Raw genomic sequence first — 24,988 nt, 5'->3', positions numbered from 1 at the left:
TTTACATTCATGGTTGTTATATTTAGGAGTGTAAACTTGTATAAAAAGTGGCAAATATAGCACTATGGTCATCCATGTGGCTCCCTGAGGCCATATTCCTTTCATTGTTTGAAAGGCTTCCCCACCCGACTGCACTCCTCCATGTACAGTAATGGAAGGACCCTTGATTGCAGTCCTTCCCCAAAGAGCTTTAGCACAAGTTGCATTGAGCTTCAGTGACAGCCAACCTGTCCACATTAGTTCCTCTTTGAACCCTTCACAGTTCGTAGCCCTCATCTCTCTGTGTCATATGCAAACTTAAATACATTATATATTGTTCCCTTGTCTAAATCATTCATGTTGTGGATGCCTGGGGTTCAAGCACTTATCTCTATTGCACTCCACAATTTGCTGCCACCCAGAAAAATACCCATTTTTTCCAGGTTTCCTATCAAACCAATTTTCATTCTGTCTCTATGTGAATCCATCCAAAATACCATCATCCTGAGCACTGACATTTTGTGTGGGACATTACGAAGGGCCTCCTAAACATCAAAATGAATAGTCACTGTTTTTCCTTCGTCTAATCCGCCAGTTACATACTCAGAAAACTCCACTAAGTAAGTATGCTTTCCTTTTCATAATTGTCTACACCTCTCAAGTGTTCTGTTATTGCAGTTTTTATAATAGATTGTTATCATCTCCACTACTGACTTACTGGGTTGTCATTTTGTTCTTTTTTCTCCTCCCTCTTCCTTTCTTTAAAATAGTAGTAATACCACTACATTCCTCCTGTCTGTAGAAACTGCTCCACAGATTTTAAAGAATCTTGGAAGATGACCCCAATGCATTCACTTTTTGCAGGACCTATTTCTTTTTTGTTCTCTGGGGTGTACATTATCAAGTTCTTTTGTAATAACCCAGAAATTGCAGTTCCAAAATTACCAAATATGTTTGTTGCTTTTTTTTTAAAAAAAGTGCTCTGGTGGATATTACTATTTTTAAATTATCAGAAACGCAAAGCATGAAATATCACATGCATATAATGCATACTGCTGTTATGCCTGGCACACTATTCCTTTGTTTCATTCCTTTCTTGCAACATTGTGAATTTCTCTTCTTCATTCAACTGTTTTGCAATCGTGCATTGCAAGTGATAAACTGACACACTGACAACTGTTAAGTAGCTTTGAAACAAGCCATTTTTGGGTAAATATAAAAACTTTATTTAGTAGCATGATGTAATACCTGAACAAGAATTATGTCTCTATTAGATAGCAAGATGAATTTCAATTTGAGTTAAGGGAGGTAAAAGAACAAACACTTCATGTCTCTTTATAAACACTGACACCTCATGGGATTGAACCATGTCTTCACAGAAACAGGCATGTTCCATTATTTAGTTAGATGACAGATATGTGCTTGTTACCCATCTTTGCTTCACATCCCTTAGTATGCTTGCTTTACAAAAATCAAACTTCTATTTTTTGAACTTTTAGTTGACCAAACATCAAGAATTAGTGGTACATTATTTTATATGTGGCATGTTTTCTGATCTTACACCAGTATTTCACATTCTGGATTCAGCATATCAAATTCATTATTTTAATGATCCCATTTAGCAATTTGGTCAATCTTTTAAATATCATAGTAGTGTAACACAGCCTCAATTTTTTTTTTATTTTGGGCAATATTTAAAACCCAACTAACATGTCATTATTCTGGGTTGTATCTCATAGTAGCAAATTGGATGCTCTAGATTTTTTAATTACCAGAAATGGTAACAGTGGTTATAGTTCAGAAGCACTTAGAGGTAAAGCACTTGGTGTTCTTAAGTCTAAAACTTCTATAAATAAATGTTTGTTCTTTAAACCCTTGTGATCATCATCCTGATATGCCAACTTACAAGTGTGCATCTTTCCCAAGATTCAATGCCCAAACTAAATGCAGTGTTCCAGATGGGGAATGATAAAGGGCACTTAGAACTGAAGTATCATTACTTTTCAATTCCATTAGTCCTTTTGGTTACTTTTTGGGTTTTTTTGTGCTTGTAAATTTGGACTTTAATTAAAGAGTGTCATTATCAGTTATCTCAGATCTCAGTGTCATAGCAGTAAATGGCATGTAATGTTATTTTTGAAACAAACATTTTTATTTGGATTCTGTTCAAAGAACTCAATTTTACAAACATCAAAAAAATGTATAGTTCCTTTTCATGATATGGCCACTTAATTTTTTTGAAAAATGTAAGCCAGTCATTAATTTTAAATAATTACTTTCCTACATCATCTCCTTTGAAACAGGGAGAACATAAAATGTAGGACATTTACAAATTCGGTGTGAGAAATCATTTGTTGACTAATATCAACAAACAAATTTGATTTCATTGATAACTTAAGCACATGTAAGATTTCCACATTCCTGTTCTTCCATCTCAGAATGCAAGTTTCTTCATTAGCAGATACACTCTGGAATCCACCTCAAAGCCATGCAAATTATTTGCATCTCCTTGAAGCCTCATAAGTAGACCTCCATAGGAGACATAGGCTGACCTGTAAGAAATGAAAATTCATTTAGTATGCTTCTAACACTTTCAGCAAATAGATAAAATTGAAAATACTGGCTCAAATATACAGGGATATCTATTTTTATAAATGACTTGGTCAAGGAAATACAAGGGTGGATTAGTAAGTTTGCAAATGACACAATGTTTGGTGGCATTGTGGATAATACAAAAGGTTGTCTGAGGATACAGTGAGACATTGATGCCTGCAGAGCTGGGCTGAGAAGTGACATATGTTGTTCAATGCAGAAAAATGAAGTGATACACTTTGCAAAATCCACCTAGAATACAGGATTAATGGCAGGCTTTTTAAACAGTGTGGATGAACAGAGGGATCTTGGACTTCCCTCAAAGTTGCAGTATAACTGTAATTAAGACCACGTTTGGTGTGTTGGCCTTCATTAGTCAGGGGATTGAGTTAAAATAATATTGCAGCTCTACAAAACTCTGGTTGGACTACACTTGGAGTATTGTTCAGTTTAGGTCACCTCAATATAGGAAGGATATGAAAGCATTAGAGAGGGTGCAGAGATTTACCAGGATGATGCCTTACGTGGATAGGCTGAGTGAGCTAAGGCTATCCTCTTTGAAGGGAGGAGGATGAGAGGTGTACAAGATGAGAAGGAGTATAGATCAACTGGATAGCCAGAGACCCGCCCCAGGGCAAAAATGGCTAATAACTAATGGCAATACTTTGAAGTATTTGGCGGAAAATATAGGGGGATGACAGAGGCAGGTTTTTTGCTTTAACACAGGAAGTGGTAGTCTGTGGAACGCGCTGGCAAGGGTGGTGGCAGAGGTAGATATATTAGGGACAATTAACAAATTCCTACAGTGCTTAGCCTCAGAATAGAAGGACAAGGGGGAATATCTTTAGCCAGTGGGTGATGGATCAATGGAAATCATTGCCACAGACAGCTGTAGAGATTAGGTCATTGGGTATATGTAAACTGGTTGATCAGTTTTTGATTGAAAAGTATATCGAACATTATGAGGAGAAGGCAGGAAAAATGGGGTTAAGGCCTTGCATCCAAAGTCAAATGTGTCAGTATTACAATGGAGTAAAGAGGATTGCAGAGTCATGAGAGGGGAGTTGACCAGAATTGATTGAAAAAGAACACTGGCAGGAATAATGGCAGAGCAGCAATGGCTGGAATTTCTGGAAGCAATGTAGAAGACACAGGATATATACATCACAAAGAGGAAGTAGACCATAAGATATTGGAGAAGTAGGCCATCTGGCCCATCGAGCCTGCTCCGCCATTCAATCATGGGCTGATCCAATTCTTCCCGTCATCCCCCACTTCCCTGCCTTCGCCCCATACCCTTTGATGCCCTGGCTAATCAAAAACCTATTTCTCTCTGCCTTAATTACACCCAATGACTTGGCCTCCACAGCTGCTCATGGCAACAAATTCCAGATTTACCATCCTCTGACTAAAGTAATTTCTTCGCATCTCTACTGTACAAGGGTGTCCTTCAATCCTGAAGTCATGCCCTCTTGTCTAAGACTCCCCAACCACGGGAAATAACTTTGCCATATCTATTCTGTTCGGGCCTTTTAAGATACGGAATGTTTCTGAGATCCCCCTCATTTTCCTGAGCTCCAGGGAATATACCCCAAGAGCTGCCATATGTTCCTCAAATGGTAACCCTTTCATTCCTGGAATCATTCTTGTGAAGTATTCTGAAGGAACTTTGATACAACTATGGCTAACAAGACAAGTCAAAGCTAACATAAAAGCCAAGAGAGGGCATATAATAGAGCAAAACTTACTGGGAAATTAGAGGATTGGGAAGCTTTCAAAAACCAACAGAAGGCAACAAAAAAGTCATTAAGGTAAAGATGGAATATGGAAGAGGATAACAGAAGTATTTTCAGATATATGAAGTGACGAAGTGTAAAAAAGAGACAAGAATGAATATCGGACCACTGGAAAATGATGCTGGAGATAGTAATGGGGGACAACAAAATGGCCGGTGAACTGAGTAAGTATTTTGCACCAGTCTTCACTGTGGAAGACACTAGCAGAATGGTGGAAGTTCCAAGTCTCAGGGGTCATGAAATGTGTGAATTTACCATAACTAGAGAGAAGGTTCTTAGGAAACTGAAAGGTCTTATGACGGACAAGTCACCTGGACCAGATCATGTACACCCCAGAGTTCTGAAAGACATGGCTGAAGAGATCATGGAGGCATTAATAATGATCTTTCAAGAATCACCAGGTTCTGAGAATGGTTCTGGAAATGTCACTCCAATTTTCAAAAAGGGAGAGAGGCAACAGAAGAAACTATAGGCCAGTTAGTCTGACCTCAGTGGTTGGGAAGATATTGAAAATGATTATTGAGGATGAAGTCAAAGGGTACTTGGAGCACATGATAAAATAGGCCATAGTCAGCATGATTTCCACAGGGAAAAATCTTGCCTGACAAATCTGTTGGAAATTTGAGAAAATGACAAGCAGGATAGACAAAGAATTGGTTGATGTTGTGTACCTGGATTTTCAGAAGAACTTTGACAAGGTGCCATACATGAGGCTGCTTAACAAGCTAAGAGCCCATGATATTACAGGAAAGATTCTAGTATGGATAAAGCAGTGGCTGATTGGCAGGAAGCAAAGAGTGGGAATAAAGGGAGTCTTTTCTCATTGGCTGCCAGTGATTAGTGATGTTCCACAGGGGTCCATATGGAGACCAATTCTTTTTACCTTGTATGTTAATTATTTGGTTGATAGAATTGATGGCCTTGTTTGCAAACAATATGAAAATAGGTGGAGGGGCAGGTAGTTTTCAGGGAATAGAAAGGCTACAGGAGGACTTAGATTAGGAGAATGGGCAAAGAAATGGCAGATGGAATACAGTGTCAGGAAGTATATGGTCATGCACTTTGGTAGAAGAAATGAAAGGGTTGACCATTTTCAAAAGAGAGAAAACTGGGGGGGGGGGGGGGAATCGGAGGCACAAAGGAACTTGGGAGTCCATGTGCAGGATTCCCTAAAGTAGCATTCATTTCAAGAGGACTAGAATATAAAATCAAAAGTGTAACATTAAGACTTTATAAAGCACTGATGAGGCCTCACCAGTGTTGTGAGCAGTTTTGTCTCCCTTATTTTAGAAAGGATGTGCTGAAACTGGAGACAGTTCAAAGGAGGTTCACAAAAATTATTCCAGGATTGAATGGCTTCTCATACGAAGAGCTTTTGATGGTTCTGGGCCTGTATTTTCTAGAATTCAGAAGAATGAGGAGTGTCCTCATTGAAATCTATCAAATGATGAAATGCCTTGATAGAGCAAATGTGAAGAAGACATTTCCTATGATGGGAACGTCTAAGACCAGAGGACACAGCCTTGGAATAGAGGGGTAGAAGTTTAAGGCAGAGGTTGATAGATTCTTGATTGGTAGCACATGAAAGGATACAGGGAGAAGGCAGAAGATTAGGGCTGAAAGGAAAATTGGATCGGCCTTGATGAAATGGCGGAGCAGACTCAATAGGTCAAATGGCCCAAGTCTGCTCCTATATCTTATGATCAAATGATGGAGCAGATTCAATTGGCTGAATGGCCTACTTTTATTCCTATGTTTTATGGAATGCCATTTCTATAGAGAGTAAGAGACTTAGGACAGGCAATAATCATATTGTCAGTGGTGATCACATATTAATACTAAAAAGAATGCACAACATATTTTTCCACATAAAATCTACAACCATACTTGAAGGAACAATTTCCAAGGTATTTTCTAATATCTATTGATATTTCATCTTTATATCATCTACTTTGCATTGCAATTGATTACTCAGAACATACTTTGCTGAAAATAAGTGTACAATGTCCTGTGTATGTTACTCAAAATGGGTTTTTTGGTTTGTTAAGAGTAGGAATGCTTCTTTGTTTGATAAGTGTTTCTCTCACAGTTGTTTTGCTTTATACTTGTTGATATGGTCATTGTATTCATTTGTTAACCAATGGGAAATGTTATTTTGTCTTGTGAGGCTGGGAACTTGGGGAGGGGTTTTTCACGGGCTTTTGGGAGACAGCCGGGAGGAGGACGTCGAGGAAGGTGTACGTGCGCTGCACTGCTCGGAAGACCACCGGGGGTGGTCCTAGGTGCGAAGACGTGGAGGTCGGAGGCAAGCGACGAGGGGTCGAATGGTTCGATGTTTGAGCTCCAACGATGTGTACTAAACTGACTGAACTTTGATAAGTTGGTGCCTTTTTGTTTTTTTCCCTTGCATATATATTGTATTGCCTAATACTCTTTTAATTTTAGTTATCTCTTTAAAGTGTATTTCATAACGCAATTTGTTGTGGGTTTGATACTATGGGCGGGCGCGAGGCATAAACTCAATTCTCACAGCACCTGCGTGCACGGGAGGTGGGATTGGTGTGTGGCTGGATCCCCTTTTCCCCTAGACATATACCAGCCTGTTGGGTAAGTGTTACATAAGTACTTTCTCCCAGAACTCCTTTTAATATTATGCAAAAAGATCGGCGTCAGCACAGCAAAGTACAAAGTCTAGCTTCAGAAAAAATTTACATTCTGTTCTAGTGCTAGTAGACTTTGGGCCTACAACATTAAAAAAAACTCTCCAACAATGTTTAAGAAATAAATCTCACTACATTCAACATAAATTTTCAAAAATATTATACTGCGGTTTACATTACTTTAGTACTCACAATCTTGTGGCTGCTTCAGTTGAGCTTTCATCTCCTTCTATTCTATAAACTTTTCCATACATGACATATTCAAATTGATCTGCTCTGTAAGATATAAAGAAAATTAATAACATTTAGAAAAATACAGAAAAAATCTTTGATATATTGGAATCCAGCAAAATTGGACAAAACTGTACAAAATTTATGACATGCCAAACTTTCCATACAATAATTATATTCTTAATACAGAAATTTTCATTTTTCTTTGAATGGCTCAACCACAAATTCAGTTCACATTCAACAACCAAGGTAGTTGTAACTTTGTTGCTCTTAAACTATTTCAACTAAGATCCAGTTAATTACAATGCACGTCCAGTAAAATAGCAGTCATTAAGAGCTAGCCAAAATGCATACTGTTCACTGTCAGAAACACAGCACAGTTACAGGCCCTTTAGCCCAATGAACCTATGATGGCCATGGCCACAGAAACTGGGCTCAACGTCCTGTAACTAGTTCCAATTTCCTGTGTTTGGTCATATACTATATGTTCTTGGAAGTAGTTTGATGCAGGAAAGTTCATGTACAGATAGTGGATAAGGATAGGTCTAAGTTATATCAGGTTTTAATCAAAAATGTCTATCAAAAACCATCACCATAGCTCACACACAAATAATGGCGATGTAGCAAGAAACAAGTGTGGAATTTTTCACTGCACAACTATCCCACGCCCTTTAGGAAAGAATCACATTACAAACGAAGATGAAGCACAAATAAAAGAACAACACTTACCAACAGAAAACTGAGTAAGGGTTCAGGTAATTAAATGATAGCCAAGGCCAAGTATGGAATATTTAGAAGTACATTTGAGGATGCATTGTACAATATCTGTACTATTTGATTACTTTAAGTAGAATACCTTCTAAAAAGTGTATTTATTACAAATCTAAAAATCAGAAATGCCATTTTTTCCACCTTATTCAACTTCACATTCTTAATTGTTTTATCAAGCCAATATCCCGGTACTATTAATGGTTTTACATAGGTAACATACAATACAGTTCTTTCAAGAACTCAGCCTTAAAAATAGCAAGATAGTATTTTAGATCTCAAAATTATCTATAAAATTAAAATTTGGAACATTAAGGTAAAACTTGACCCTCATCATCTATGTATTCCAACTTACGAGGGGTGATTGATAAGCTCATGGCCCAAGGTGGGAGTCAATTTTATAAAACCTTGCTTGCTTGTTTGTTTGTTTGTTTGTTTATTTATTTAAAACATAGTTCCCTTCTACATTTACACACTTAGTCCAGTGGTGGTGGAGCATACGGATCTTGGACCTCCAGAAAGTGTCCACAGCAGGGTGATTGATAAGTTCTTGGCCCAAGGTAGAGGAGATGAGTTATACACCTCTCATTAAATGCACATACAGTTCAATTCTTTGAGTGATTAAGCAGAAAGTTTGAAGTTAATAACTCATCTCCTTCTAGTTTAGGCCACAAACTTATCAATCACCCCTCGGACTTAAATGGTCAGAAGTTCATCCTTCATTAGTACTAAACATGGTACTCACTTCTGAAATTTAATTCCATTGATTTCAATGCAGTAAGTTTATAACTACAAGAAATCTTTGGAGATGTTTAAAAAAAAGCAACAAATTAAGTGGGGCAGTATCATTAAAAAAATTCTCTCAAAGTCTCGAGGTAATCAAAAACAATTCAGAAACCAAAGAGACCATACCATAATAACTTTTATTTATTGTGACCTTTGCCTTTTAGGAATTTACCCAGCTTGTTTTGAATGTTTGTAAAGAAACCACTCACTGCATTTGTCCCAAAGATCAGTAACCCTTCTTGAAAATTGCTGACATCCGGTTCACGTAAACTGACATGCAACTTTGCCTGGTTTTCTGACAATCCCCAACTCTTAGGAGGAGTTCAAAGGGGGATTACTATCTTGATAGTTGGAATAGGTGTGTTGTCTAATGAAGCAAGAATGGACAGACTATGCTTATATATCTACTAAGATTAAAAACAAGAAAATGAAAGAATAATATACTAGATCCTAAGAGTTATGAAAAGGGTGTATGCTCTGTTACCTTTAGGTAACAGGTTTTTCCCCTTATACTTAATTACACTCTCTCTTCCCTCCCTCTCTCCCCATGTAGTCTCCATCTCATTTCCTGAAGTCTACTTTATCGTTCTTCCTGGAACGTATCTGGAATTGACAGATTGTTCACAACTTTTGTGTCATTATTTGTCTTCAAGTTAAGTTTTATTCCTCCTATTCACATAATTAAGACTTCTCGTTTAGAACAATATTACATCATCTGACAATGTCACATTAATCCCTGAACTTGCTGCCAACATTTATTCTTGGTTAAGCAATGCAACTATTAAAATTCACAGTTTTGACTTTATGCATCTCTTCTGTCATCAGTGGCTATACCTCAGGATGCCAAAGCCCCAACTCTCAAATTCCATCAACAGCATAGGTTCCCAACCTTTTTTTATGCCAGATACCCCTACCATTAACCAAGGGGGTCTGTCAACCCTGGGTTGGAAATCCTAGCTCTGCTTCCCCTTGCTTGTTTAGAACATTACCAACTTAAACTTTTGGTTTAAGAAGGTGCACTGAAGATGGGCAACAGCTTAATGATGATTCATAAAGCAAGAAATACAACTAGATATTTTATTAATAACTTTTTTTTCCCGTGGAAAATCGTAGTAAATTATCACCAGAAACAATGAAGTGGCAAGTGAAGGTGAGGTTCAATCAAGTGTTGAGGCTTACAGGTGTGATGCCAAGTCAGAGCAAGGTCAAGGCATGTTTGAGATGGAATTGGAGTGAGCAGAGGAGTTTCTGAGCCTGCCCACCTAAACCGAGAGAGAAGTTGGATCAATTTAAGCCCCAGGTTGATTTTGAAAAGTCGGTTACGGGCTGGAACATGGTGGCAGAGTCTAGACCCAAAGCATATCACTGTGGCAGGGCCCAGTGCAGGGGACAACCCAGTGATTGGCAAATTCAAATGAAAGGCCAGGCGGACTGAAAAAACAGGGTGTGGCAAGGGACGGGCTCACTGCTTCGCGACATTTACTCCACTCTCCTTGCCGCTGAGGCTGTGTATCTGCGAGCTTTGTGACAATTTGCCCTGTTGTGCGATGAACCGAGGCTGAGACTCCATGGTTGGGTTCCAAAGGCTCACTTTCGTTCTGAATGCTGTTGCTTGCACGATTTGTGTTTCCCCCCCTCTTTCTGCATAATGGGTGTTGGTCTGTTTTTTTTTAAATCGTGTTCTTTTGCGTTTCTTGTTTTGCGGCTGCCTGTAAGCAGGTGAATCTCAAGGTTGTACAGTTTATACATACTTTGATAATAAATGTACTTTGAACCATGAACTAAACCCAATTGATCAAATTTAGTCATCTACCTTTCTAGATCATGAAGCCCAGCACCAACTTTTGTTTGATAATACTCCCATGAAAAGCTTTATAATATTTTTTTAATTAAAATGATGGTATACAAGTAGAAATTGTTGTGACTGCTGTGTATCAGCAAATGTGGCTTCATTACTAGAGCTGAGCTGAATCCTGTAGAATTATCAGTAAACAATCTCAGTTCTAATTTATGGTAGAGGCAAGGTCATAAATGAACAAATTTATAATGGCAGATTAAGCCAAGATAACATTAAAACAGTATGTTCAGTCATGAAATGTTTTAAAAGCAAACAAACCCTGTTCTGCTGGGGACATCTACTGTACAGTGCTCCCTGTGTAGCCTCCTGTATAATCGGTGAGACCCGACGTAGATTGGGAAACCACTTCGCCAAGCACCAATGCTCCATCTGCCATAAAAAGTGGGATCTCCCAGTAGCCACCCACTTCAATTCTACTTCCCATTCCCATGCACCAGTCCATGGCCTTCTCTACTGCCATGATGAGGCCACACTCAGATTGGAGAAACAATATCTTATATTCCATCTTGGTAGCCTCCAACCTAGTGGCGTGAACATTGCTTTCTCAGACTTCCTTCACCTCCCTCTGGTGCTCCTCCCCCTTCCCTTTCTTCCATGGTCTTCTCTCCTCTCCAATCAGATTCCCTCTTCTCCAGCCCTGTACCTCTTTCACCAAACAACTTCCCAGCTCTTCATTTCACTCCCTCCCCCCTTCCAATTTCACATATCACCTTGTATTACTACTTCCCCTCCCCCACAACTTGTCATTCTGACTTCTCTTTCTTTCCAGTCCCAATGAAGGGTCTCAGCCGAAATGTCAACTATTTATTCTTTTCCATAGATGCCTGGCCTGCTGAGTTCCTCCAACCTTTTATCTGTGTTGCAACAAATAAACTAATTTTACTAGCAGCAAGAAGGTAACCAGAAAATATATATTTTTAGAAATCTGAAATAGAGCCTGAGGCAACAATATGAAGAATGAAATTATTCAATGTTATGATCTTGGTTTGGCTGAAAGGGTGCTGGTAAACTATATTTACTGATAGCTTTCAAAAAGGAATCATGATATTGTTCAACCAAAAACCAATAAAGAAAATGAAGGCTGAGAGAATGTGTGTGTATGTGTGGGGGAGCAGAGGGGGAATGGTATTGGGATTAATTAGACAACATATTCAAAGAGATGACACCCCATATTATGGTGAAAAGCTTCCATCAGTTTTGCAAGATTCTGCTATTGTCTAAGTACCTAGATGGCCGGTCATCCGTAGGGTTGTATTCTCCATCATCTGGTGTTCCATCTTCATACAAAGTACTTGCTATTACTAGACGAAATTTATCACCTGGGAAAAAAGTATAGTATATCAACATAGTAAAATTAACTAATTCTCCATATGTCCTTCCATAGTGCAAAGCAGAGTAGTTTACAAATCCTATTCCTTTTCTAATATTGTCAATTATTTTACCCAATCAAAATAATGTAATTACATCAGTAGGTTTACAAATATTCCATTCTTCAAATACAAACCAAATCTATCAGAATTAGCATGTATTTGTGTTTTATATTGACTTACATACCACCCATCTAGAACTCTAAGCTTGTTATAAGAAATTAATTTGGTTTAACAAGGCATCCCTACATTCTGAATCCAATTAAACTGACCATTCCACAACCAATGCAGTCAAATAACATTTCATTATATTCTTGTAAAATTAGTCAGCTCTATCATGGGTACCAGTCTCCAGAGCATCCAAGACATCTTCAAGGAGCGGTGCCTTAGGAAGACAGCGTCCACCATTAAGGATCCCCAGCACCCAGAACATGCCCTCTCATGATGTTACCATCCTGAGATTAGCCTTCTTGGAGGCAGTCACAGTAAATCCAGGAAACAAAGAATCAATGAAAGACCACACTCATCAGGATGGACAACCAACCAATGTGCAAGTGACAACAAATGTGCAACTAAAAAAAAAGAGAGAAATAAATAAACAAGCAATAAATATCCAGATCATGAGATGAAGAGTCCTTGACAGCGAGTCCAAAGGTTATGGGAATAGTTTACTAATGGGGCGAGTGAAGTTATCCCCTCTGGTTCAAGAGCCTGATGGTTAAGAGGCAATAACTGTTCCTGAACCTGGTGGTGTACCTCCTGGCACCAGCAAAAAGACAGCATGACCTGGGTGGTGGCGGTCCCTGATGATGGATGCTGGTTTCCTGCAACGGCGCTCTGTGTTAATGTGCTCAATGGTGGGAAGGCTTTGCCTGTTTATGGAACTCAGTTCATAAACTGAAGCACATTCATATATTGTCATTTTGAAGTAGACAATTTTGAACTGGAGCAATTCAACATTTGGTTGGAATACATGAACATTAATAGTATTTCACATAACGATGACATAAATTGTATTTACCCAAATTAAAAATTGCAATTAGTATCTTACCAAGTTCAACAGGGTAAATCTGAATGTTTACATCAAGTATCAGGTCCATTTTAAAGGATTCACTTTCACAATGTAGGCGAGAAACTGTAAAGACAGCAACAGTTTATTTGCCTAAAGCTGTCTCAGTATTGCTTTCATTTATATTAAGCTCCAAGAGTCAAAAACTAAAAAAAAGATTTTAACTGCCAGTATCAAATAGATTTTCAGTTTGAGTGTTCATAGGAACAGCATTTAATTAGACAGTACATTTATAATTTTTGCATTCTAGTGTGATCTCCAGTGTTTAAAAATGACTATTTATGCTCCTCTTTACAAAGCACTAAATAAGTAAAAGCAAACTAGACCATAAATAGCAAGTGCTACAAGTCGTTTGACACCTGATGGCTATTCCCATCATTCAAAAACATCATGATTGATCTTTTACCTTCACAGTACATTCCCTCATAACCACAATTTCTGAACACCCAAGTAATATCAGAAGCACAACAATGTAGTACAGGTGACCCTGAGTTATGATTGATCAGGTAACCGAACTCACAAACCACAATTCAAAGGGCCATCATAGAAGCACATCAGTTAGCACAATGCTTTACAATGCCAGCGTTCAATTCCCACTGCTGTCTACAAGAAGTTTGTACATTCACAAAATGTTTGTAAGATGGTATTTGGCTTTGCTGGTGTTTGACACAGGTTATAACTAACAGTTGCAGGGCATACTGGAGGGGAAAAGATGGTGTCCATATAGGTCCCAATGACAAAAGAGTACAAGTACTGCAGATAATAGTTCTTGGAAAGAGTTAGGAAAAAGTAGTAGGATCACAAGGGTAATAATTTCTAAAATTTCTCCCATTGCCAGGTGCCAGTGAACATGGAAATAAGAGGATAATGCAGGTGAACGCAATGCTGCTGAGGAGAGGTCTGTTGGATTCCTGGAGTACTGGGACCAGTAATGATAAAGGTGGGATGTACACAGATCAGATGGGCAGCACCTCAACAGGGCTGGGTCCAGTATCTTTGTGAGGATATCTGGTAGTGATTTTAGGTAGGTTTAAAATCAAGCTTAGCAGGCAAATGTTAATTAAACACAGACTGAAAAGAAAAAGAATATCTTAAGTTAAAAATTTAATGAAAAGAAAAACAATGCCAGAGAAACCAAAATATTGAATATAGAAAACAATTCTGGCTTTGCTTAAAGGTAATTGAATTTGAGCTTATAACCATGAGGGCAGGGCAGTGCATGATACAGTCCACTGCAGGTGGAACAATACCAACTCATCAGCTTCAAGTGAACATGGTACATGGGATCCAATTTTGGTTCTGCTAGTACATCCACCACCTCATAGACCTAGGTTCAATCCTGACCTTTGCTGTCAAGATGGCACCTTCATCCATGTTTAGCTGCTCTAGTTTTCATCCAGATCTTAAAAACATGCAGGTTTATAGATTGATAAAGGCTAATGTAAATTGCTTGAGTCTAGGAAAGTGGTAGAGTCCATGATAGTGTAAGCAGAATTAAAAGAAATTGAATTAAGATAAAATTAGTGAAAGTAGATGGTTGATAATGACTCCGTTGATTAAAGGACCTCCCTATGACTCTATGACAGTAGCTGACAGGAGGATTTTGAAACCAGAAGCCTGGTATCAGCAAAGTTCTACAAGGACAAGTACTTAGTTCCTTGAATTTTGCAGTGTATTTTCGTGATTTTGAGTTAACTGCATAAATGGGCTATGTGGTTAACTGTAAAAAAAAGCATTAGCTACAGAATGCTCTGGATAATCTGGTAAATGGGACAGAAAGTGGAAAACAAAATTCAATCCAAATTAGCTAATATCTTTTCAGAGGTCAATTAAGGCAAAGGAATACATAATAAATGAGAGGACACAGAACAAAGGGAGTGTGTGTCAAGAGAGTCTCAAAGATGTCAGGACAGCTCACTAGGATGATTAAAAAATAAGTGGATATTTTCATTTAGTAGCTAAGGCACAGAAATAAAAGAGCAGAAAGCTCTACTATAAATTGGTTTACAAAACAAGTTACCCCATGCATTACTTTTGGGTCTGATTGCACATGAAGAATGTGATACTGGAGAGGTTGCAGAGGTCTACAGGACTATGATAGACTGGAAAACTGGTGCCATGACAAAAGACTGAAGAAGCTGGGGTATTTCTGATTAGAGGACTAAAAACCAGTCAGCCTAGATGTAATTAGTATTAACGCTGAGAGGAGGAAACCACCTTCCACACAGAAGATACTGAGGATCTGCAATACACTGCTCCAAAAGCTGGTGGATCCTTAACTACTTAGGAATTGTTCCTGAAGATACCTAACCTGCAAGACATCTTACCAAATACAGGAATATGGGATTAGGCAAAACAATTTTGTTTTAAACTGACAAGCACAGCAGCCCAAGTTTTCTACAGTTCAATACATTGTATTTCAATGCACTGCTTGGATACATTATGTTAGTTTTGGTCCAATAATGGTCAAAGATGAATCCCTTCTGAGAGACAAGGGGTGAGAGCAACTGCACAAAATGTCAAGATGGAACTTAGACAGTGGGACATTTTAAAAGCCCTGCTGCAATTGAATTTAATGAGAACTAATAAATCTCTCCATTAGCTAGAATAATATCCATTTTGGAAGAAGGCCATAGTTGTAAAGGATCAATTGGATCATCCCCAAGATCTTGTTCCAAGAGATCCTCAGACTAGCTTCCTAGGTCCAATTTACCACTTCATGGGGTCAGGAACTGGGATGCTCAATAATGATTACAATGTTTAATTCAATTCATACTCCTCAGAAAATAAACAAAATATTCCCCCGATACAACATTAAACTCTAACACTTATCCACCCATAGACTGGAATGCATTAATATTATTTGCCACTTAAAGTGCCCAGTAATAGCTATCTCCAACATACAAGAATTTAACCATATATCCTGACATTCAATAAACCTTGTCACTGTCAAATTCTGCATCATAATCTACTAACCAGTCAAGTGGGCCAACTGAAGTATATTAAGATTTCATGCTGTTCAGATATTCTTACTGTGTTTGTTTTAAGGTGATCCGATATTTTATGGTCAAGATTAACGTTGGTTAATTTCGGATTATTTAAAGAAATTAAAATTCTATAAAATTTAGTGGATTTTGACGTTATATCCTCGGATGGCGATCGAGATTAGCAATAATTTAATCACTTTTAACCACTTTCAAGAAATCGAGTCTATTCGAACGTTGAACAAATGACAACACACGCTTGCCGCATACAAACATTCACTAGCTAGAGGAAATACACAATACTATCGTAAGGAGAGATATCCAACCAAAATAATAGCATACAACGTAAATATTGCGACAAATTTAACATGAAAGTTTCAGTGTGGAAACTGTTGTATTTGAGCTTCCTTGCCCCATTCAGTAACTACACGATGCACCAAGATAAGCGCGTGGATAAGAGCTCGGCGCTTTCTTTACCTCTATCAAACTTTACACCTTCTGGGTCAATATCTTTCACATCAAATATATCCTCAAATAAAATCCCCGCCATTGCACGCCACACAAGATAAAAATTATCTTGAGATTTCCGACCAACGTTCAGCAGGCCCAGACACGGTACCGCACACTTTCTCAAAGTATGTCGGGATATTGGCAGAATCACCGTATCGCCCAACAGCTATGCAGCTGCGCAGTCTGATCATTTAACCATACTCTCCCCCATCTTTGATCAAGGCACGACTGCGCGCCTTAAATATCTGCTGAAAGTTAATTTACAGCATTAGTTTGCATTTTCGTAAGTTTGTCTGGTTTTTAATTTTTTTTGAATGGAAATCTGTATCAAGGTCAAGTTACAGTAAAACAACCCTAGTATCTATTTTAAGTAATTCAGAGCTGCTTCAATTGCTTTGATCTGCTTCACTTGTTAAAAAGAAGTCATGCAATTGGACCGTACACTTTGGCAGTTCTAGAATTTCAAAACCACAATCATGTTTATAATCACGGACTCATTTGACATTACAGTACATTTACTTGTTCTGCGGCAGTAATACAGTTGGAAAGGCCTTTTTTAAAAAAAACTGTACCGGTTAATATGTTAATTGGTCATTGGAAATTGTACGTGATTAGGTTAGGGTTAAATCGGGGAACGTCGGGGGTTGCTGAGTGGTGAGGTTCAAAGGGCCGATTCTGCGCCATATCTCATAGGCATCAGTTATTCTCGAAAGACCATGGATTAGCGCCTTGGAAAGTTTCCGAGACTGTGGCCTGGACAGGGTTGTATGGGAGATCGGCAGCTGCAAGTCTTCCCCTCTCCATGTCACTGATGTTGTCCAAGGGCAAGGACCGGTGTCGTCCGAGAGCAATGTGTGGTTAAGTGCCTTGCTCAAGGACACAACAATCTGCCTTGGCTCAAGCTTGAACTAGTGACCTTCAGATCACTAGCCCAACGCCTTAACCACTTTAATCACACGCCAATACTAAATAAATTACAAAATAAATGGAAAATGGAAAGCGGCCAGTGAAAGAGTGGAGATTTGAGGCTTTGAGGAGAAGAGACGGAGGACGAGTTTGTTCCCAGTTAGTCCTTAAAGTGCCTCCTGAGACGGTGATGTGCCTCTCCTGTGAGATGTGGCAGTCTTGGGGGAGCTCCCCTCTCCTGCAGAGTCACATCTGCCAGAAGTGCATGCGGTTGGGCAATCTGGAAGACCGTGTGAGGAATCTGGAGCAACAGCTGGATGACCTTTGACTCATAAGGGAAAATGAGGCAGTCATAGGTGAGAGCTACAGGGAGGTAGACACACCTAGGCTGCCAGAAGCAGGTCATTGGGTGACAGTCAGAGGGGGGAAAGTGAAGGTGAGTAGACAGGTAGTGCAGAGCACCCCTGTAGCCATTCCCCTGAATAATAACTTTACCATCCTGGATACTGTTGGCGAGGGTGACCGACCAGGTGTGAGCCACGGTGGCAGGGCCTCTGGCACTGAGTCTGACCCTGTGGTGCAGAAAGATGGGACGGAGAAGAGGAGAGCTGTCGTCATTGGATACTCTATAGTCAGGGGAGTAGACTGGAGATTTTGTGGACGTGAGAAGGACACCTGCATGGTTTGTTGCCTCCTGGGTGCCAGGGTCCGGGATGTCTCTGACCGGGTGCACGACATCCTGGTACGAGAGGGAAAGCAACCAGAAGTCATGATACATGTTGGTACCAATGACATAGGCAGGAAGAGCGATGAGGTCCTGAAGTGTGAGTTTCGGGAACTAGGCAGAAGGCTGAAGAACAGGACCTCAAGGGTGGCGTTCTCAGGATTGCTGCCAGAGCTACGTGATAGTGATGGTAAGAATTGGAGGAGATGGCAGTTGAATGCATGGCTAAGGAGTTGGTGCAGGGGGCAGGGTTTTAGATTTTTGGATCATTGGGATCTCTTCTGGGGAAGGTGGGACCTGTACAGATCGGATGGGTTGCACCTGAACTCAAGGGGGAGCAATATCCTTGCAGGTAGGTTTGCTAGCATGGTTCGGGACGGTTTAAATTAATTTGCAAGGGGGATAGGACCGGAGTGATAGAGCAGTGAGAAAAGTGCATGGAGTAAAGCCAGATCTAACATATAGAGAGGTTTTGAGGAAAGAGAAGCAAAATAAAGGGTGTAAAGCTAGTAAGGTAGAAGGGCTAAAGTGTGTGTACTTCAATGCAAGAAGCATTGTTCAATCAGGAACAAAGGTGATGAACTGAGAGTTTGGATACATACTCGGAATTATGATGTAGTGGCCAATACAGAGATCTGGCTGGCACCAGGGCAGGAATGGATTCTCAATATTCCTGGATTTCAGTGCTTTAAAGGGGATGGGGGGGGGGAGGGGAGGATGGGTGGCATTACTGGTCAGGGATACTATTACAGCTACAGAAAGGGTGGATAATGTAGCAGGATCCTCTTTTGAGTCAGTATGGGTGGAAGTCAGGAACAGGAAGGGAGCAGTTACTCTACTGGGGGTATTCTATAGGCCCCCTGGTAGCAGCAGAGATACCGAGGAGCAGATAGGGAGGCAGATTTTAGAAGGTGCAAAAATAGCAGGGTTGTTATCATGGGTGACTTTAACTTCCCTAATATTGATTGGCACTTGATTAGGTCCAAGGGTTTAGATGGGGCAGAGTTTGTTAAGTGTGTCCAGGATGGATTCCTGTCACAGTATGTTGACAGCCTGACTAGGGGGAATGCCATACTAGATCTAGTATTAAGTAACGAACCAGGACAGGTCACAGATCTGTCAGTGGGTGAGCATCTGGGGGACAGTGATCACCGCTCCCTGGCCTTTAGCATTATCATGGAAAATTGGGGAGGGGCAAATTATGCGCCTATAAGGCTAGAACTTGTGGGTGTAAATTGGGATGATGTTTTTGCAGGGAAATGTACTATGGACCTGTGGTCGACGTTTAAGGATCTCTTGCAGGATGTTAGGGATAAATTTGTCCCGGTGAGGAAAATAAGGAATGGTAGGGTGAAGGAAACATGGGTGACAAGTGAGGTGGAAAATTTAGTCAGGTGGAAGAAGGTAGCATACATGAGGTTTAGGAAGCAAGCATCAGATGGGTCTATTGAAGAATATAAGGTAGCAAGAAAGGAGCTTAAGAAGGGGCTGAGAAGAGCAAGAAGGGGGCATGAGAAGGCCTTGGCGAGTAGGGTAAACAAAAACCCCAAGGCATTCTTCAGTTATGTGAAGAACAAAAGGATAACAGGAGTGAAGGTAGGACCGATTAGAGATAAAAGTGGGAAGATAAGCCTGGAGGCTGTGGAAGTGAGCGAGGTCCTCAATGAATAGCTCTCTTTGGTATTCACCAATGAGAGGGAACTTGATGACGGTGAGGACAATATGAGTGAAGTTGATGTTCTGGATGTTGATATTAAGGGAGAGGAGGTGTTGGAGTTGTTAAAATACATTAGGACAGATAAGTCCCCGGAGCCTGATGGAATATTCCCTAGGCGAGGTAAGAGATTGCTGAGCATCTGGCTAGGATCTTTATGTCCTTATTGTCCAGGGGAATGGTACCAGAGGATTGGAGGGAGGTGAATGTTGTCCCCTTGTTCAAAAAAGGTAGTAGGGATAGCCCGGGTAATTATAGATGAGTGAGCCTTACGTCTGTGGTGGGAAAGCTGTTGGAAAAGATTCTTGGGGATAAGAGCTATGGGCATTTAGAGAATCATGGTCTGATCAGGGACAGTCAGCATGGCTTTGTGAAGGGCAGATCGTGTCTAACAAGCCTGATAGAGTCCTTTGAGGAGGTGACCAGACATATAGATTAGGGTAATGCAGTGGATGTGATCTGCATGGATTTTAGTAAGGCATTTGACAAGGTTCCACATGGTAGGCTTATTTAGGAAGTCAGAAGGCATGGGATCCAGGGAAGTTTGGCCAGGTGGACTCAGAGTTAGCTTGCCTATAGAAGGCAGAGGGTCGTGGTGGAGGGAGTACATTCAGATTGGAAGGTTGTGACTAGTGGTGTCCCACAAGGATCTGTTCTGGGACCTCTACTTTTCGTGATTTTTATTAACGACCTGGATGTGGGGGTAGAAGGGTGGGTTAGCAAGTTTGCAGATGACACAAAGGTTGGTGGAGTTGTAGATAGTGTAGAGAATTGTCGAAGATTGCAGAGAGACATTGATAGGATGCAGAAGTTGGCTGAGAAGTGGCAGATGGAGTTCAACCCAGAGAAGTGTGAGGTGGTACACTTTGGAAGGACAAACTCCAAGGCAGAGTACAAAGTAAATGGCAAGATACTTGATAGTGTGGAAGAGCAGAGGGATCTGGGGGTACATATCCACAGATCCCTGAAAGTTGCCTCACAGGTAGATAGGGTAGTTAAGAAAGCTTATGGGGTGTTAGCTTTCATAGGTCAAGGGATAGTGTTTAAGAGACGCGATGTAATGATGCAGCTCTATAAAACTCTAATTAGGCCACATTTGGAATACTGTGTACAGTTCTGGTTGCCTCACTATAGGAAGGATGTGGAAGCACTGGAAAGGGTACAGAGGAGATTTACCAGGATGCTGCCTGGTTTAGAGAGTATGGATTATGATCAGAGATTAAGGGAGCTAGGCTTTACTCTTTGGTGAGAAGGAGGATGAGAGAAGACATGATAGACGTGTACAAGATATTAAGAGGATTAGACAGAGTGGTCAGCCAGTGCCTCTTCCCCATGGCACCACTGCTCAGTACAAGAGGACGTGGCTTTAAGGTAAGGGGAGGGAAGTTCAAGGGGGATATTAGAAGAAGGTTTTTCACTCAGAGAGTGGTTGGTGCTTGGAATGCACTGCAGTGGTGGAGGCAGACACACTAGTGAAGTTTAAGAGACTACTAGACAGGTATATGGAGGAATTTAAGGTGGGGGGTTGTATGGGAGGCAGGGTTTGAAGGTCGGCACAACATTGTGGGCCAAAGGGCCTGTAATGTGCTGTACTATTCTATGTTCTATGTTCTAAGTACAAGGTGCAATTAAAAAGCGATAGTGTTTGTAGGTTCATGGACCATTAAGAAGTCAGATGGTAAAAGGGAAGAACGCCATTTTTAAACCATTGAGTGAGATTCTTCAGGCTTCTATACCTCCCTGATGATAGTAATGAGAAGAGGGAATGTCCTGGATGATAAGATGAATGCTGCCTTCTTAAGGGACCATTTTTTGAAAATGTCCTCCATGTTGGGGAAATATGTGCCCCCAATGGCTGAACCTACAACCCTCAGTAGCCTCTTGTGATCCTGTATAGTGAAGCCTCCATTCCAGGTTGTGAAGCAACCACCGCACATCTATAGAAATATGAAAGTGTCTTCGGTGACTTACAAAATCACCACAAACGCTAACGAAGTATAGCCGCTGCCATGCTTTGTTCATGATTGTGTCAATATGATAGGCCCAGAATCGATCCTCTGAGGTGTTGACGTCCAGGGACTTTGAAACTGCTCACCTTTTCCACTGCTGAATCCTCAGTGATGACTGGTGTGTGTTCTTCCAACTTCCCCTTCCTGATATCCACGATCAATTCCTTGGCCTTGCTGACATTGAGCCTGAGGTTGTTGCAACATGACTTAACCAGTCTATCTGTCTCACTCCTGTACACCTCCTTATCACCATGGCGTCACTTGCAAATTTATAGATTGCATTTGACCAGTCATGGGTGTAGGGAGAGGATAGCAGTGGGCTAAACTCGCATCCCTAAGTTGCACCAATGAGTGGGAGATGTTATCACCAGTTTGCACAAACTGGTCTCCTGATGAGGAAATTGAGGATCTAGGTACAGAGAGAAGTGCAGATGCCCAGGCTTTGACACTTGGTGATTAATCCAGAGGGAATGATGGTGTTGAACATTGAGCTGTAGTTGACAAACAGCGGACTGACTTATGCCTGCTGTTACTAGAAGCTCCAGAGATTTGCTGCAGGCCTCTTGTATTCATTGGTCAACTGCAGTGTTTTCTGGTCCTTGCTCGGCCAGGAATTAATTCTAGCCATAATCAACTTGTCAATGCACTTCCAGGTGCTATCGAGCGATAGAGCTATTTAGTCAGCTCACCCTGCTTTTCGTCGGCATCGGTACTTTTGTTGTCCTTTTGAGCAAGGGACCCCAGACCACATCAGTGAGAGATTGAAGATGTCCTTGAACACTAGATAGTGGGGCAATATAGGCTTCGAGAACCTGGCAAGGTACACCATCACAGTTTGATGCCTTGTGAGGGTTTACCCTCCTGAAGGATGTTCCGACATCGACCTCTGAGACTGAAATTACAGGGTTGCTGGGTGCTATGGGGATTCACATATAGTGTCATTCTTTTTTTCAAAGCATGCATAAAGGGCGTTGAGTACATTCAGGAGTGAAGCATTGCTGTTAGGTATTTTTGCTGTTAGGTTTCGCTTTATAGGAGAAATAACACGCAAACCCTGCCACTGCTTCTGTGCATCTAATTGTATCACTAATTTCACATGGAATTGCCTTCTCTCTCTCAGGCAGTATGCATAAGTCATACTGGGAATTTTTGTAGGATTCTGAATCAGTGGTCTTGAATGCCACAGATCTAGCCCTAAACTGACTGCTAATCTCCTAGTTCATCCAGGGCTTCTGATTTGGGAAAACTCAGTGTGTTTTCAAAGGTTTACACTCATCCACGCAGGTCTTGATGAAGATGGCCAAGGCATATTCATTCGGCACCGAAGATGAATCCCTGAATATTGTCCAGTCTGCTGGTTCAAAACAGTTTTGTTAACACTCCTCCTCCTTTCTTGACTTTAATGGACCTCACCGCGATTCTCAGTCTCTGGCTAAATGCCAGAAGTAGAAGTACAGCTATGAGATCGGACTTGCCAAATTGCGGGCACAGGATAGCATGGTAAGCTTTCTTGATGGTGGTACCACAGTGATCGGGGGTGTTGGCATCGTCGGTTCTCCAGGTGACGTGTTGGTGGTAGTTCGTCAGAGATGACTTCAAGCTAGCCTGGTTGAAGTTCGCTGCGATAACCTGGTTGAAAGTTTCCTGGAATGCTTCAGTTTCCTGCATACATTCCAAGCTGATGTCAAATTACACCTAAAAATTATGCCATTCTCATGCAGAATGACTCCATAGACATGATAGCATCATCGTAAGTTCTCTATAGCATCATAGAGGCAGCACTGTTTGATGATTATGGGAACATAAATGTGGGATCTCAGGATGTTTCAAGTCAGGTGAAAGCTAGTATTGTGACGTTGGGAATTCATTTAGTGGAAAGCGTGGTAATAATTGTGAAATCGTGGAAGGTAATTATTTGCAAAGTTGGATGTTAGGGAAAGGTGAAATTACATGAAACAAAAACAGAATGCTGGGAGGGGATCCAGAGCAGCTCGGACAGCAGCTGTGAAGAGAAAAACAAGTCTGACCAAATGGCTTACTGTTCAGGTTCAGTTCAGTTTCAGTTTATTGTCATTTAGAAAACACAAATGCGATGCAGTTACAAAATGAGACAACACTCTCCAGAATGATATCACAAAAGCACACAATAAAACAGACTACACCAGAAAATCCACATAACGTTTGGTAATCCCAAACCCAGAGTCTGGAGAGGCTGCTGCATATTAATACCATCTTAGTGCGTTCCCTGGAAAGGAGCTCCAAACGCACCAGACAAAACAAGACAACCTAGACACACCAAGTGAAGAGACCAACTCTACCACCCAACAAACCAAAAACTAAAGCTACAAGACCTACACAAAACCACATAGTTACATATAGTTATAGTTAACATACAGTTACAACAGTGCAGCCTATACCATAATTGATAAAAAAAAAACAGACCATGGGTACAGTAAAAATAGTCCAAAGATGTAGAAAGACTATAATTTAATGATCTTTAATGAGAAATGGGTAAAAGATTTATTATTATATGGCTGGGAACAACTTAACTCTTAGAATTATGTCCACAGATCAAACACAGCAAATGCTACTGAGCTGTATATACAGCAGTGGGATGTTCATATCCTTGAGTCGGGTGGGGACTAGCTGTTAGTGACAGTGCAGGCCAATGCACTGGTCCAGACAGAAGCAAAAGTGGAGATAGAGCTTTGGCACCTGTCAAAGATAGCCAGGATTTTAAACATTTTTAAAGTTATTGAAACACTTAAAACATATAGAGATAGTTAAATGATTTAAGTCAACCGTATATATTTTAACAAATTTATTTTCTCCTATTATGCCTTCCAAACCACAGTCCAGTATCTCCACTGAAATTAAGGACCACATTAGTTCCAGCCTGTCATTGGCCTGTGTGTCAATTCTCCATCATAATGTGGAGGAAGCAGGTTTATTATCACTGACTTAAATGGTGTGAAATGCTGTGATAGAAACACAAACTGCTGGCAGAACTCAGCAGGCCAGACAGCATCTATGGG

At 40.5% G+C, this 24,988-nt stretch overlaps 2 protein-coding genes across 3 annotated transcripts in view; one reads left to right on the top strand and one right to left on the bottom strand.

Moving 5' to 3' along the window:
* plaat1 (phospholipase A and acyltransferase 1) overlaps positions 1 to 24,988 on the top strand; it is a 47,926-nt gene that overhangs the window by 3,278 nt on the left and 19,660 nt on the right. The window lies entirely within an intron of this gene.
* Positions 1,170 to 16,755, bottom strand: polr2h (RNA polymerase II, I and III subunit H). Its single transcript, XM_059945698.1, has 5 exons — positions 16,568 to 16,755; positions 13,089 to 13,172; positions 11,896 to 11,989; positions 7,220 to 7,303; positions 1,170 to 2,531 (listed from the first exon to the last, which is right to left on the bottom strand). The coding sequence occupies exons 1-5, from the start codon at positions 16,638 to 16,640 to the stop codon at positions 2,414 to 2,416; spliced, it is 453 nt and encodes a 150-aa protein (XP_059801681.1). The 5' UTR covers positions 16,641 to 16,755; the 3' UTR covers positions 1,170 to 2,413.

The sequence above is a fragment of the Hypanus sabinus genome, chromosome 2 (assembly GCF_030144855.1).
Source record: "Hypanus sabinus isolate sHypSab1 chromosome 2, sHypSab1.hap1, whole genome shotgun sequence".
NCBI lineage: Eukaryota > Metazoa > Chordata > Chondrichthyes > Myliobatiformes > Dasyatidae > Hypanus > Hypanus sabinus.
This window is presented reverse-complemented; position numbering and strand designations above follow the sequence as displayed.